Source organism: Puma concolor, chromosome D4 (genome assembly GCF_028749965.1).
Source record: "Puma concolor isolate L17-30 chromosome D4, mPumCon1.1.hap2, whole genome shotgun sequence".
Classification (NCBI taxonomy): domain Eukaryota; kingdom Metazoa; phylum Chordata; class Mammalia; order Carnivora; family Felidae; genus Puma; species Puma concolor.
This window is the reverse complement of record NC_141679.1, coordinates 94,485,089-94,500,872: the sequence shown is the minus strand read 5'-3', so window position 1 is coordinate 94,500,872 and position 15,784 is coordinate 94,485,089. Positions and strand designations below refer to the sequence as shown.

The 15,784-nt window shown below is 64.3% G+C and overlaps 1 protein-coding gene across 2 annotated transcripts; it reads left to right on the top strand.

Annotated features, from left to right (window-relative positions):
* The first annotated feature begins 630 nt into the window (after positions 1-630).
* LOC112861012 (major allergen Can f 1-like) lies at positions 631-15,439 on the top strand. Of its 2 annotated transcripts, none has more exons than XM_086684541.1 (7): positions 631-777; positions 1,064-1,194; positions 1,631-1,701; positions 2,190-2,300; positions 3,039-3,137; positions 3,319-3,345; positions 15,267-15,439. In XM_086684541.1, exons 1-7 carry the CDS (start codon positions 688-690, stop codon positions 15,278-15,280), a joined length of 543 nt encoding a protein of 180 aa, XP_086540667.1. In that variant the 5' UTR covers positions 631-687; the 3' UTR covers positions 15,281-15,439. The 2 variants fall into 2 exon arrangements, with proteins under 2 accessions (XP_086540667.1, XP_025780045.1); XM_025924260.2 differs by lacking the exon at positions 15,267-15,439 and adding an exon at positions 4,095-4,265.
* Positions 15,440-15,784: the final 345 nt, after the last annotated feature.

Genomic DNA, 15,784 nt, shown 5'->3' with positions numbered 1-15,784 from the left:
AGGGTGTCTGTTCTGTCCTGCTCTGCTGTGACGCGGGGGGAGTCGGATGTGACGTGGCCAGACCAGAGGCGGTGTGTCCCCGGCGGCCTCGCGGGCCGCCTCTGCGTTCTCCGGGCTCCCGATGTCACGTTTGCGCGTGTGCGTGTGCACATCAGACACATCCCCATTTCCGCCTGCCCGTCGTAGTTCTCCCCTTCCGCGTCTCGTCCATCACCGCTCCGCGCAAGGTGTCCACGCACACATCTTGCCAGGAGGGTGGACGACCCCTTTGAGTCGTTCCCACACGCCGGATCCTTCCTTCTCGATGCTGAATTTGGGGTCAGGTAGCCTGCCCGGATACAGGAGGGTCTGTGAGACCAAGCCTGCGTCCTCTCTCTGGCGGCCAGCACGCCAGCCAGGCTCGCTTCCCTTCCCGATAGCATCTGCTACTGTGTCTCTGGCCCGTGGCGCAGACCTGACGGGTCCATGGCGGTCACCCAGAGTTGTTCAGTCCTACAATAATGATGTTTTATCCGCTTCACTGCAGAATTGGCCACGGTTGATGGCTGGGAGCGGTAGACTGTCCGTGCCAAGCCTCCCGGGGGACCTGGGCCGAAGAGTATAAAGTGTGGCTGTGCGAAGGGCCGGGACAGCCTTTCGGAGTCCCAGTGAGCACCTGTCGGCAGCCGTGAGCACATACCCCTAGACATGAAGGCCCTGCTCCTGGCCGTCGGCCTCGGCCTCATCACCGTCCTCCAGGCCCAGGATCCCCCGGCCTCGGGCGAGGACACGATGGCTGTGAGGCTCGGACGGGGCAGGGTGGGCTGGAGGGGGCTCAGGGAGGCGTGAGACGTTTCAGGCTCAGGCACTGACCCCTGCCCCTGAGGACCCCCCAGGGTGGAGGGCACCTGTGGAGGCTGGCAGCTGGCACCCGGGTGCTGGGCGCCGGCTGGGGAGGGTGGTGGGCTCGGAATTGCCGTGTGCCTCCAGCCCCGGGGGTCGGGAGGGCCTGGGCCCGCAGAGGGGGAGGGGGGCCCTGGGGGGGTGGCTGGCCTGTGTCCTGAAGAGAGGGCACTTTCTGCAGATGTCGGGAAAATGGTACCTGAAGGCCATGATCACAGACCGAGAGACATCCTGGAAGAAGCCGGAGTTGGTGACTCCCATGACCCTCACGGTTCTGGAGGGGGGCAGCCTGAGAGCCGAGACCACCTTGCTGTGAGTGTCAGCTGTGGTGGCCCGTGACCTCCCTCAGCAACCCCCCACGTGCACACGCACCGCGAGGCCAGCATCTGGGTGCGGCGGGCACGGGCCACACTGTTGTCTTCCTCACACTCAGCACGGGGCAGCTTTGGGGGCACCCTGCCGTGAGAAGTGCCTCACTGTGGGGGGGGGCACCAGGGAGGGGAGAGAAGCCCCAGATGGGACCCCGTGGGCTTTGAGGGGCAGCACTGGCTGATTAGGGGTGAGATACCCACATCCCCTCCCCTGGGGGAGCCCCAGGGAGCTGCCCCACGTGGCACTGGGGGCCCGGCCGAGACTTGGGGTGGGAGATGGCAGCTGCCTAGTCGGCCGGCCTCAGACCCAGGGCATCACGGGGCCCTGGCGAGAGGCCACACCCACCGCAGCCCCTCACGTGGCTTCTGTGTTCCAGGATAAATGGTCAGTGCAAGGAGGTGGAACTGATCCTGGAGAAAACCTCTGAGCCCAACAAATACATGGCCTGTGAGTCCTGGAGCCTCCACCGGGCGGTGCGCCCTCCCCCCCCCCCCCCCCCAGCCCCGGGAGACGGGGCAGTGACATGATTCCAATGGGGACTCCCGGCCTGAGAAGCCCCGTTCCTATCTGACCCCTAAATGCCTGCCGTCTCCTCTCATCAGTCAGTGTGCCTCACATATATGAACACCAGCCCCCAAGCACTGGGTGTGACAGATATGTCCCCGGGGGGACTGGCCTGTCCAGAACGTTCCCATTATGGCTGTGCCCATGTCAGGGGTAAGGGCTGAGCTCCCCACGCCCCAGCCTCTTCCAGCCCCACAACCCGAGACTTCTCCGTGACCTGGTGTGCAGGGGCTCGGGCCATTGGGGAGGGACCTGGGGGGGAGCCCGGGAACGTGTGGAGGCCGGGGGGTCTGCTAAGCTGGACCCGGGTGAGCGCCTCTTTCCGGAGAGCCACGTGGCTTCTCCCCGACGTGTGCACTGTCCTCCCGCAGACGGGGGCAAGCGTGTCGTGTACATCGAGCCGACAGAGGTGAAGGACCACTACATTCTCTACTGTGAGGGCGAGATCCAGGGGGAGCAGGCCCGAATGGCAAAGCTTGTGGGTGAGGCTCACACATCCAGGCGCTGCTCACCTTCCCCTTCCTTCTCCTGGGAGGAGCCGCCGCCTTCGGGCTGCTTTTCCGGAAGGGAAGCATTTATCCCCATCCCCAGAGTTTGGGCTTCTGGGTCCCAGCCTGGGTCTCTGCAGTGGAAACGCAGAGCGCAGGGACTCGAATGTCACAAATGTCACGGGGCAGGCCCCGCTGTGCATGGGGACAGCTCCGCTTCCGGGGGTGGGGGGGAGAAGAGCTCTGTGCGCAAGGGGGCCTGCCCGGGAAGGAAAGGCCAGCTGCCAGCCTTCATTCCTGGACAGGTGGCTCAAGGAGGCATCGGGAGGTCGGCACCACCCCTGCCTGGTTACAAGAGGCCCCGAGAGGGTCTCCTGAGAGCTCCCCGTGGCCCAGAGCTGCAGAATGTCAGTGCCGCGGGACGGCCTGGGCCCCAGGACCGGAGAGGCCGTGCGCTTCCTCTGTGGCGGGAGGGTCCAGCGGCTGGGGCGGGGGGATCCCCAGGGTGTTTGTGAAGAGTGTGCTTCCTCCCGGGTCTGCCGCTCGGGCTCCTGCTAGGAGGCCACAGCATCGCGGCTCTGCCTTTCCAGCCACACTCTCCCCCCGGCCGAGGGCCCTCCGGTCCAGCCCCCACGCGGGTGTGGGGCCTCCCTCCGCGCCCAGGCTGGGGTAGACACAGCAGCGCCTCCGAGTCGGGTCCCTCACCCTCGGATCTCCTGGTTTCACCCACAGGAAGAGACCCCGAGAGCAACGAGGAGGCCTTGGAGAATTTTCGGGAGTTCTTAAGAGCCAAAGGATTCAACCAGGAGATCTTCTCCCCCAAACAAGGCGGTAGGAAGGGCGGCTTTGCCCGGTGCTGCCCACTCGCCCGCACGGTGGATGGGGACACACTGCGTCTCGTTTTGGCTTGGCTCTCTCCGGGGTGGTCCGAAACCTTGGCCGGTGAGGGGCCTGGGGCGCTGACCGACTCCCTGCCACCTTCTGAATCACGTGTGTTTCCTTCCGTCCACAGACACCTGCCCTCCCGGGACAGATCAGGGTAAGTGAGCGGCTGCAGAGGACGCCTGCGAAAACCACCTTGTTGCTGGGGGGATTTCAAGAGGCCATCTGGTCTGCCCCCCACCCTGGATCCCCCCTCCCAAGCCAGGCAAGGGGACTCCCTGCCCCTGGAGTCATCCTGGCACGTGGGCATCGCCTGCACATTCGGTCTCATCGGGTGAGCCCCTGGGCACTTAGGAAGTCCTTTCCGGACAGTGGGCAGGAGACATACCTCCCGACATGTCCGTGCGCTGGCCAGCAGGTGCGAAATCCCTCCTCGCCCCTAAACAGTCATGGTGACTCTGTTTACCCAATGACTTGCTTAAAAGGTTCGGAGATATGGCAGCCATGTGCAGGATGCTTCAGCTTTCCTGGGTCTGTCACTGGAGTTTTAGGGACTTGCCTCAGGGTCACCTGCCCAGGTGCTGGCAGAGTCAGGATCCAGACGTCTTCCCGGTTTCTCCTTTGCTCTCCGCCATCCTTGGACTGAAGCTGGCTTGTCACATGTTCACACCTGGCCTGGGAGCCTTGGGGACAGCCCCTGGGAAGCTGCCCCTTCTGATTGTTCAAGCCCAATGGCTGGAGCCCCCCGTGGCTCACATTTGTACCCCACATTTGTACCCCACAGCGGCCCCCCATGAACCCGCACCTGTACCCCACAGAGGCCCCCGCCATGGGCCCACACCTGCACCCCACAGTGCCTCCCCCCAGGCCTTCCCCCCCGGCCTCACTGACACCCCCTCCTTCCAGAGCCAGAGGCGTGAGGAACGGATCCACTGCAGCCCCGGGGCGGCACCACCAGGACCCTCTGTCCTGCAGGACATGGAAGAAACCCCTGCCCACCGGGCCTGGGCTCGCCCCGCCCCTCCTGCCGCCCTCCCCTCCCCCGCCTCCCTGCCCCACCCCTCTCCTGTCCCCACATAAAGAGCTTCTGCAATCACTGCTGACTGTGCCTGTGTGTGGGGCCCCTCGCGTGGGCTGGGGTCAGGGAGGGCGGCCAAGCCAGGCAGGGAGGACGCGAGGGCACCCGGCGTCCTGGTTCTCGGCGGTGGTGCGGCGGCCCAAGGGGCGTGGGGGTGTGGGCGGAGGGGTGGGGGTGCGGCTCTGCCCACGGGTCCTGTGGGGGCTTCCCCACGTCACAAAGCTCAGGTCCTGGGTGGTCCTGAGGTTGGGGGTGGGGGAGGTCCCGGTCCACGGGGCTGCACGAGTGAGACTCGTCAGGCTCAGAACAAAGGGGAGCGTCTGCCCCAGGTGGGCATTGGTCCTGTATCCGGGCAGCCTGCACGGGGCAGCGGGGGCCGGGGGGACAACAGCTCAGAGCAGGGGTGCGGCTGGGGCCTGAACCTCATCAGGGCCAGCAGGCCAGCCCCCGCTTCTTAGGCTGGCTGCCACACCTCACCTCCCACGGTCCCCTGGGGCCTGGAAGCTTGTCAGGTCCCGGGAGCAGAAGTACGGACTCAGACACCTTCAGGGCTCCCGGTGCTTTATAAGATTTAAAGATTCCCCGAGGACACCACACCACAGAATGAGACACAGCGACACTCGCACATGAGAAGGGCAGTGGCTACTCAGCTCTGAACACAGAGGACGGCCAGCGGGGCCAGGCAGGGGCTTTGCCCGGGGCCGGGAACCAGGGCTGGAGCTGCAGGGCCACTCGCGTGCTGCACGTCGGGTGGGCCAAGCCGGCTGCCGGGGCTCCCTGCGGACGGGCGCTGGCAGCACCGGGGGCCCCGGGGTGTGCACGTCATCCGAGGGCCTCCTTGTAGCCGCTGCTCCCGACGCCCAGCTCCAGACCCAGCAGCCCAGCTCCCAGGTCACGTGTGGCAGGCGCACAGGGGTCTTGGGCAGTTTCTCTGCTTTACCGCACCCGTGGGGCCTCGGGAGTCAGCTCGGAGCCCCAGGGGCCATCTGGGGGTGTGCGGTGTCCTGACTGTCCAGCCCTCTGTCCCTCAGGGCACCCCTCAGGGCACCGCTCGTGTTGTTTCCGTGGCTCCTCGCGGGTCTCAGTCCCTCCGCTTCCTCCTGCTTCCTGGGCAACACCAGACACACCATGGGGACCAGTTCCTTGTCCCTGGGGTGTTTGGGGAGGACATCAATTTAGGACACTGTGTGTCCCTGGGGACCCCCCCCCCCCATGGGGACAGAGGACGTGCTGCTGACGCAGCTCCTGGCCAAGGCTCTGGCTTGGAGGGACGGCCACCAGGCTCCTGGAGGTGGTCCCAGGCCTGCGTCCTCAGACTGGCCTGGCTGACAGGCCGGTCAGTGCCTCTGCCCAGGCCCCAGGCGTAAGGACCTCGGCCCACAGCACACAGTGTCACCTGCATGGGACCTTCCTCTGCCTGGGATCAGACCAGAGCCGTCCTCAGCACGGCCAGAGTCTCAGCAAGACCTCCAAGCTCTGTCCTGGGCACCGCGTCACGTGGGGAGGGGCATTTTGGAAGAAGGGGTGTCCCTCAGACTGGTGGTGAAGAAAGAAGAAAACCAGCGGCCGGGTCTCAGGGCTTCCGAGGGGCCCGGGGATCCACAGGGGCCCCGAACACCGTCCCCGTTCTGGTTGCGTTTCCACCACTGCGGGCCTCTCAGCTTGTGAACGGGGTTGCCTGGGGCTGCAAGACACGTGACCTTGGGCACCTGCTCGGAGCTGGCGTCTTACCCGAACAGTGGAAACCTTGCCCCCGGACAGCCCATTGTCCCTGGATCCCCGTAGGTGCCCGTTGACCTGCGTGTCTCACCCAAATGGTGGGATGTCACAGGGGGTTGGGAGGGGACAGCAGGTTTCCCCTTGACTCCCCCCCGACCAGTGACGCTGACGCCCCCTCAGGCAGTCCCTGCCCTGCCGGCCGCTCTGTCGCCCCCAATCCTCAGCGACTACCGTTTTGCTTTTGTTCGGGAAGGGTATTTCCGGCAGACGGGATTCTGGGTGGGCTCCTTCCTTCAACACTTTACAGACATCGGCCCACGTCTTCCGGCCCCGGGGGCTTCCCGGCAAAACGCCACGGCCTTCCCGATGTCACCTTAGCCCGCATCTCCGATATCACATTTGGGTTTGAGGCTTCCCAGTGTCCCTCCCTTGGGGGTCCCTGACCTTCTGTATCCGTCCCTCGTGGCTTTTGAGAAAATCTGGGCACTTTCCAAGTATTGTTTCTTCTACCGACTCTCGGCCCTGCCTGCCCCACCCCTCCTGGAAGGCGATTACGCTCGCTCTGGACACTGGCCCCCCGAGACTGTTCTGGTTTTCCATATTTTTTTGTCTCTATTCCCAGGGTTGCCTTATTCCTCCTGACGCGGACTCAAGTTCTCCGCGGCTCCTGTGTCCCTCCGTCGGCCTTGGCCAGTGCGTTTCCACGTCAGCTATTGAAACGTTTAGTGTTAGGGGCCCCCGTCTCCCGCCGGGCTCGCCTGTGTTTGCGTGGGTCAGCAGCACGCTTTCCCCTGCAGCCTTACGTGTCCTTAGAACACGGCCTCAGCCTGCTGGTCCGCAAGCCCCGTGTACCTCGAGCCTTTCTCTTTAGAATGGGTTGTATGTGGGGCGCCCGGTGGCCCAGTCGGTTACGCGTCTGACGCTTGATCTTGGCTCAGGTCCTGATCTCGCGGTTCGTGGGACCGAGCCCCGCGTTGGGCTCTGGGCCGACGGTGCGGAGACCGACTGGGACTCTGTCTCCCCCTCTCCCTGCCCCTCCCCCACTCTCACACGCTTGTGTTCTCTCAATCTCTCCCTCAAGCAGAATGGGTTGTGTTTGCCCGTTTCCTCGTCTGCTGAGTAATTTCGGGTTGCCTCCTGGACTTGGGGAACGTACTGTACAAATTCTGGATTTGGTGGGGCTCCTTGGAAGAGTGTGGACTTTGCCCTTGCCAACAGGCGCCTCCCCTGTCTGAACCCAAGCTGCACAGTCTGCCTCCCCTGCATGGTGGCGGGTTCTTCTTTCGGCCCTAGCTGGGCGGCACGGAGTCTGCCTTGCCCGTTCCCGTCGTAGGGTGAGCCTGAGATTCAGACGGTTCACGTGCAGCACTTGGGGCTCTCGCTCTCTGGCTGCCTTCTTTCGAGGATTTCTCCCTTCCCTTTCCAGCAGCCGGAATTGCCCAGGACTCTGTCCCCTGGTTCTTCAAGCCAGGAGGAGGGCGGGGCTTCTGTGAGCGCCGCACCTGCGCCACGGGGCTGAGGGAGAGCAGAGAATGGGGAGCGAGTGCTGTGACTTCCGCGCCCCTCGGTGCCCTCAGAGAGTGGTCTCGGGGCTCCGTCCAGAGTAAATAACGCTCCCTGAGCTGGTGGGCAGGTGGGAGGTGGGGGGTACCACCATTTGGTAACGGAACTGCCCTTGATAATCCCAAGAGAAGATGGTGCGTGTGAGCTGAGAAACGGCCAGAGTCCCCAAATCCTTGCTCTGCCCTGGGAGCGGATGTTCCCGCGGTCTGGGAAATCTGATGGGCTTTGTACACAGTCACCACGAGGAGAGGACAGAACGTGAGCGTCCCAGGCGGGGATCCCGTGGCGTCAGATCCGCACACCTCGCTGGCAGCTCGTCCCCCCACCAGGCTGGGCTGACCCAGGGCCCGAGTGGGGGGCCGTGCTGCTGTGCCTTGGGCTGCTGTGGGTGTGCTCCTGCCCCAGGGAGAGCCCAGCCTCTGTGCCCGGGAAGGACGGGCCCGGGGCAAGATGGGCGGGGCCCCGGCATCGCGGCCGGCCCCCACGCCCGCCTTCCACGCTCAGACACACTCGGCCCCGGGTCACGGCCTCGGACGCCTCCGCGGCTGTACAATCTTCTCGTCTCCAGGCTGCTTGGTGGCAGTGCTGACCCTGACCACGGTGAGCGGGCAGGCTCGTTGCACCCAGGAGAGCGGGAAGGGGCGCGTCTGGGCCGGGGGTGCCCTGGCGGCTCCCCTGCTGGGGGCTCCCTGCCTGGGGACCGTCATGACAAGACAACCATAGTCACCAAGGCCTGGGAAGGGCTCAGACCCGGGGACTTGGCCCCCCAGAGACACGGGTGGGGCTGGCCCCCGCAGGCAAGCGGCCTGCAGAGAGAAGGGAACCCGGAAGCAGGACGGCAGCGGGAGCCCTTGTGGCCGCAAGGCCCACAGCTTGTCCGGCTCCCCTCCCGCGTGGGGTCCAAGCGCCGGGCCCGTGGGCAGAGGGCGGGGGAGGGGGCGCCCAGCTTGGGGGGCTGCCTTCTCCCTGCTCCTCTTCTGTCTCGAGATGCTTGGCCCGTAAGCAGGATGCCCAGTGGAGTTCACCCACTGGCGTTTTTACAGGGATTCCACGGGGACCCTGGCCCGCCGGCCCCGAGCCCCACGAATGTCTCTCCCCTCCAGCGAAGTCGGCCCCGGGCGGGGTCCCGGGCCTCCTCTCTGATGTCTGTGTGGTTCTTGCTGCCGTTAGCGCCCGAGCCCTGCCACCAGTCACTAATTCCTCACGTGACGCTTTGTTCAAACGGCCGTGTGGTCTCCGTCTCCCGATCACCCCGAGTGACAGACACAGGACCCTTTCTCTCTTTCACGCTCCGAGCAGTTCTGGGGTCTCAGCCTCTCCGAACGAGAGCACGAAGCAGTTCCCAGCCGGGCTTTGAAGCTGCCCCCAGCTGCCCGAGCCGCCTCGCGAAGTCCTGACCCTGGAGCGCGCACGCAGACCGATGAGTTCCGCTCCATTCAGCACGGAAGGCAGCTCTCTCGGGGTGACCTCTTCCGCGTCCATTCCTGCACGGCGCCTCGGCAGAGGGTTTCCAAGGGCAGGAAGTCGGGTGCCCCCGGGCAAGGGCAGAGGGGCTGATCGTGCTCGGGGAGGACCAGGGGGCGGGAGGGAGGGCCGCGGTCCTCACGCTAACTGGACTTCATCGGTGTCCCAATCGGGGGTCGAGGTCCCGTCCCCTCCTCATGCCCCCCCCTTGCACAGGACTTGGCAGGGTCCGATTTCAGCCGCTGACGCAATCCCGCAGCCCACGCTGTCGCACGGGGGTCCGGTTTTCCTGCACCTCCACCCGGACGCCTCGAGAATGAACATGAGGCGAAGGCCCTCACGGAACCAGAGCTCCAAAGTTCGACGTCCCCTTTCTGAAAGCTGCAGCCAGACGGCCGCCGGTCCCACATTTCCTGTCAAGCTGGGTTCCCGAAACCTAGCTTCCGACGGGTGCTGTGTCCCAACGAGCCAGCAGAGTCATCCGAGGGACTGCGTCACTCGGTGCCGAGACACCGGTGCCCCGTCTTCTACCGACGAGGTGGCCCCACCTGTCTTCTGGGCAAGCACACGCACACACGCGGAGACCCTGGGAAAACCGATTCCAGAGGAGTCACGTCCCAAGGGGCTGGAGGAAGAAAACCAGCTGGAAATGCTGTGCCTTCGGGTGTTGGCCCAGAAAGCGGTAAGGGAGCGTGCTCCCCGGCGGGGCCGGGGGCGGGTGGGTGTTTGCTCTCCACCTCAACCCGGAGCATTTTTAAGTACGGTTCTGTGAACATTAACTCACGTGGAGACCCGTGTAGCCAAGTTCAGGACGTAGAGCAGCTCTATCCCCTGAAACTCCCCACAAAACCTCCCTCCTGCTGGGTCCCCGACCCCTGCAACCACTCACCCCTCCTCCACACCAGGAGCTTTGCCTTTTCTAGAACGTCACGGAAACGGAACCACACGGCACGGTGCCCGTGAGCCTGGCTGCCGTTGCCACCCACAGAGCTGTCCACTCGGTCCACACCTGACTCAGTTCGTCGTGTCAGTCCATCGCACGGGCGGCCCTGGGTCTGCTCGAGCCGCTCGAGGTGAAGGCCTGTGGGGCGTGTCTGGTTCTTAGCAATTACGGCTGGAGCTGTCATGCCCATCCGCAGACATGTGACTGTGTTCTCTTCTCTTTTACGTGCAGACCTGGGAGAGGTCACCGGGTCGTACGTAAGGCTAAGGGTACATTCCAATCTGTGAGAAATTGCCCAGCTGTTCCCCGGAGCAGCTGTGGACCAGGGTCCTGCTCTCGGCCATCCTCTCTGCCACTCGGCATCCCGTGCTGCGGACGGTATGAGTTGCTGTCACCTCAGGGCCGGCAACCCTCACCTTCGCTCCCACGGCCCTTTGCCGCCCGGGTGTCCTCTTTGAGGAAGTGTCTGTTCCAGCGTTTTGCTCATTTTTATTGGGTCATTCCCTTTGTTACTGTTGAGGCTTGGAGTGTTCCATGTGTTTTGGGGGTTTTTTGGGGGGGGGGGATTATGAAATCTGCAAACACTTCTCCCAGGGTGCAGCTTTATTTTAAAGAATTCTCGGGGCGCCTGGGTGGCGCAGTCGGTTGGGCATCCGACTTCAGCTCAGGTCACAATCTCGCGGTCTGTGAGTTCAAGCCCCGCGTCGGGCTCTGGGCTGATGGCTCAGAGCCTGGAGCCTGCTTCTGATTCTGTGTCTCCTCTCTCTGCCCCTCCCCCCTTCATGCTCTGTCTCTCTCTGTCTCAAAAATAAATAAACGTTAAAAAAAAAAAATTAAAAAAAAAAAAAAGAATTCTCTTGAGGGGCACCTGGGTGGCTCAGTCGGTTGAGCCTCCGACTTCGGCTCAGGTCATGATCTCACGGTCCGTGAGTTGGAGCCCCGCGTCGGGCTCTGTGCCGACAGCTCGGAGCCTGGAGCCCGTTTTGGATTCTGTGTCTCCCTCTCTCTCTGACCCTAACCCACTCGCATTCTGTCTCTATCTCTCTCAAAAATAAATAAACATTAAAAAAATTTTTTTTAATAAAAAAATAAAGAATTTTTATTTGGAATTTGCAGAGCAGAAATCTTGCATTTTGATGACCTCCAGTTTGCTAATCTGCCTTTCTGACATGGTGCCGATTCACCTGACTCCAAGTCATGCAAATTTCTCCTAAATTGCGTTACACAGAGGCCCATGACAACTGAGCTGGTTTTGTAAAGGAGGGAGTGAGGCTGACGTCAAGGCTCCTTTGTTTGCCTGTGGATGTTCCATTGTTCAGCACCTTTGTCGAACAGCCCACAGGCCCTGAGGTGTGGCCCCGTGCCTGGTTCTCTGTTCTGCTCCGTTGACGTGTGAGTCCCTTCTCACACCCACATGACACTTGCAAATGGAACGTGGCATCAGGTGACATCTTATCTGCCTTGAGGGCTGGGCCCACACCCTGCCGTGGCCTGCCGGCGCCCCTCAGCACCCCCGAGTCTGCAAGCCTCAGCAGGGCTGTGGACACAGGCCGCCCCACGCCCCCCACCGGTGCCCCGGTGTCCCGGCTCCTTGTCAGGATGGACAGCACCAGCGTCTCCACAGAGCTGGGGCGTCAAGAGGTCCGGGGAACCCTGTCTTCTCTGAGACCTGGAAGGGCCCGCCCCTGGGAGAAGGTCAGCACAGCAGGGAACAGGGGAGCCTTTCTCAAGGCCTGGACCTGCCTCCTGGTCTCGGGTCTGAAAGGGCACTGGGCCCGCCCCTTCCCCACCCCTGGAAGGCAACGCTCTGCTCAAGAGCACCTTTCCGGGGTAATTACTGGGGGAATGACAAGTGACACGTTCAGTTCCATCACCCAGGGGTCACTGAGGGCGTGTGGGGGAGGCGCAGCTCGTGCACAAAGGCACAAGGTCTCCTCTGTGGGGTCCGCTATACCCGCTGCGGCCCCGGCCTCCTGCCGAGGCCAGCTCCGGGCCCAGGACAGACGCTCCCGCCCAGGACCTGCTGTGGTCCTGGAAAGAGCACGGGGGTCCTTACTCAGAGGGAAGCGGGGGCTCGGCCGCTGGGTGCGGGCTCTGGGGCCCGCGCCTCCCACCCGGCCAGTGTGAAACGGAGACGGTGGGCAGCAGGCAAGGCTGAGGCTGCCGGGGGGAAGGGCAGGGCCACTCTGGGCAGGTGGCCGTGAGCAGGGGAACCGAGGCCCTGCTCTCAGGCAGCCTACTTCTTCCAGGAGAAGCTGGCAACAAACGAGAAAGTGTGCAGGGTCATTCTGGAGAGGGGGGCGCGTGCTGGGCTGGATGGGGCCCCAGAAGATACGCCCCCCTGGGGGCTGATTCAGACACAGGGTCTTTGCAGATGCGATCGATTATGTCACAGACCGTGAGACGAGGTCATCCTGGACCGAGGGCTGCGCACCGAGGGCTGTCGTCCAGAGGAGAGAAGACGGGGATTGGGGACAGAAGACACGGAACGAAGGGCACACAGCTGGGGCGTCCGGGAGCCGGGAGAGGCGGCAGGGACCACCCCCCACCCCCGGAGCCTCGGGGGACAGGACGAGGCGGGGTGAGGGTGGGGGCTCAGCCCTGCCACACCTCGATCTCAGACTTCTGCCCACCCAGGCTTGGTGACCACGTTTCTGTCGCTCCTGAGAACCCAGGAAACGAACAAGTGTCCTACAGCAGATCAAGCAGGAACATGATGTGCGGGGACGGAGGGGGGCGTTCCCAGAGCGTGTCTGGGGGCCTCCCCAAGGAGGCGTCGTTGAAGCTGAGCCTGAGTCCCAGAACAGGGCCCTTATGGGACAACCAGGGAGGGATGTGGCGGGTCCAGGAACAGCAGGTCCAGGGGACCGCCGAGGTGGCGCGGGCAGGCCCGGGCGGAGCCAGGTGAGCCGTGGGGAGGGGGCCTGGGGCTGAGGAGCCGCCCCACTCATTTCCCACCGGAGGCTCCGATACTGACAGTGTGTCCCCGCCCATTCAGGGACCTCTTGCTCCGAAGCACAGACCCCCTGCGACCCACCGCCACTGGGAATAGGTGACCCGGGAGAACACGGGGGCCTGAAGGCTTAATGAGCTGTCATCCCAGATGATAGGCTCTCCCTGCCAGCTGGCGGTGGGTCGCAGGGGGTCTGCGCCAAGTCCCCGGGACCCAGCCTCTACACCCCGGCCCTCCCCGAGCCCCAGAGACAGGCTTGTCTGGCAGCCGTGACCCTCCCCAGGCTACGGTCAGAGAAGCGGGAAGAGTCAGGGCCAAAAGGACCTCCATTTCGTCCTCAGTACCCTCGGAGATGAGGGTGTGGCTGAGGGAACGCGCTAGAATCTGGAAGGGACTGGGAGCCCCGGGGTGGGGGGGTGGGCAGGGGACCCCTGGGCGGCCTCAGACGGGCTGGGGGACGAGCGACCGGGTGCTGGTTGTGTCTGCTGGGGCCCGTAGGTGGAATTTTGGGGGTGTCGCGGTCGGGGGTCTGGCCACGCGTGTGGCAGTGCCTGCAGAGGGCACACGTCTTTCAGACCTCGGGAAAGTGGTACTTTAATGCTCTCGTGTCGGAGGCGGGCTTCCCAATGGCCGAGGTGACCCCTGTGCCGTTCTCGGTGCTGGGCAGCGGCTACGTGACGTCTCCGTGACGCACAAGTGAGTGGCCTCTCCTTCCCGTGGCCTTAGTACCCACTCGGGGCCCTCCTGCCCTGCTGTGGGCGTGGGGTGACACTAACGCCCACTGAACTCTGGAGGTAGAAGGGCCCCAAGCAGGGCAGGAGTAGAGGCCTGGTGCGTCCCCCCAAACAGGAGTGGACATCGAGCCCTTGCCCACCTGACTCCTGCCCTCCAAGACCAGCGGCCGGTGCCACACGGTGGAGTCTGTCCTGGAGAAAACCGCTGTGCCCCGCGAACACAGAACCTGCAGGGTGTGGGGGGGGGGGGGGGCGGTGCCTCACGCCCTCCAGGTCTTCCCCCTCCCCCGCGGCCCTGGGTCAAATCCTGTGCCCAGGAGGGGGCAGGCTCGGGACTTGAGTCCCTGGTGCTGGGGACCCTGCTCCTGGGGCTCAGGTCTAGGGTGGAGCCCAGGGGGCCTCTGCCAACGTGCCCCACCCTGCGACCTTTCGCGGTATGGGGTGTGAGCCACCTGCACGTGGAGGGACGCCCGAGGGGACACCCGTGAAGGGCCACCTCATGTTTTACAGCGAAGGGCGTTTCCAGGGGCAGAGATTCAGCACAGCCAAGCTCATGGGTATGTTTCCCGCCACCCCCACCCCGACTGCTCCCAGGCTGTGCCCCCTGACACCTCGGCTCGCCCGCTCACCCCACCGCAGGTAGAAGTCCTGGTGTCCCCCCGGAAGTTCTGGAAGCATTTAAGAAATTCTCACAGCGCAAGGGATTGCCGCAGGAGAGCGTCTTCAAGCCCGTCCAGACGGGTGAGAGGATGGCCCGGCCCGTGTCCCCTGGGTCCCCACCCGGACCGCTCCTTGGGGGAGACATAGGTGCAGTGACGTGTCTCAGGGGCGCCAGGGGCCCCGCTCTTGGGTCTTTGCTGCCGGAGCGTGAGCGGTGCTGGGGTCGGGGCCCTCGGCTGGGAAGGAGACCTTCCCATTCGGTCTCCTTCGTTTCCACAGAGAGCTGCGCCCTGCCCTGGTGATGGGGGTGAGTGACCCCTGGAGAAAAGTCCTGCATTCGATGGGATGTCGGGTACCCCAGGGGCACCCCAACCTGCAGACAGGAGGGACCCGGTGTGGGCAGAGCCTTCTCTGCCCTGAGAGCCCCCTCTGGGGCCTGCTCGTCGCCTCGGATATCTGTCCCCAGGTGTCACTCAGGGACATTGAGGGAAGGGACTCCTTTTCTTTCTCTGTCCACTGGCTTCATATGTGGAAGTCGGGGCCAGGGGCCCAGGGTCTGCCTGATCACACCCGGCCCACCCAGGGAGAGCTGCCAGGCCACCCTGATCCAGGGCAAGCTGTCACTTTCCCCTCCTCCCGCATCCCCTCTGCTGCCCTGTCACCAGGACCTCTGTCACACGGCTCACTAATACTGGAGCCAGAGGTGCCGTGACCCGCCTGAGGCCCCCAGATCTGCCGGGAGCACAGCCAGATGAGGACGAAATGGGGCTACTTTTGAGGTCCCACCGTGGCCCGGCCCCTCGTGCACACAGACCTTTGGCTGGGGGCAGATGACAGAAGGACCCTCCCCCTCTGCTCAGACTGGCTCTGCAGCGGCCCCCCTGTGAACCCACACCTGCACCCCACAGAGCCCCCCTCAGGCCTTTCCCCCCCAACCCCGGCCTCACTGACACCCCCCTTCCAGAGCCGGAGGCGTGAGGAACGGATCCACTGCAGCCCCGGGGCGGCACCACCAGGACCCTCTGTCCTGCAGGACATGGAAGGAACCCCTGCCCACCGGGCCTGGGCTCGCCCCGCCCCTCCTGCCGCCCTCCCCTCCCCCACCTCCCTGCCCCACCCCTCTCCTGTCCCCACATAAAGAGCTTCTGCAATCACTGCTGACTGTGCCTGTGTGTGGGGCCCCTCGCGTGGGCTGGGGTCAGGGAGGGCGGCCAAGCCAGGCAGGGAGGACGCGAGGGCACCCGGCGTCCTGGTTCTCGGCGGTGGTGCGGCGGCCCAAGGGGCGTGGGGGTGTGGGCGGAGGGGTGGGGGTGCGGCTCTGCCCACGGGTCCTGTGGGGGCTTCCCGCGGGGCCGACGCCACAAAGCTCAGGTCCTGGGTGGTCCTGAGGTTGGGGGACAGGGGTGTGAGGGTGACAGGTTTCAGATGTGGGGACACACGCAGGGGGGATCTCCTGGCCCCCCAGCTCCCCGCTGGCTGGAG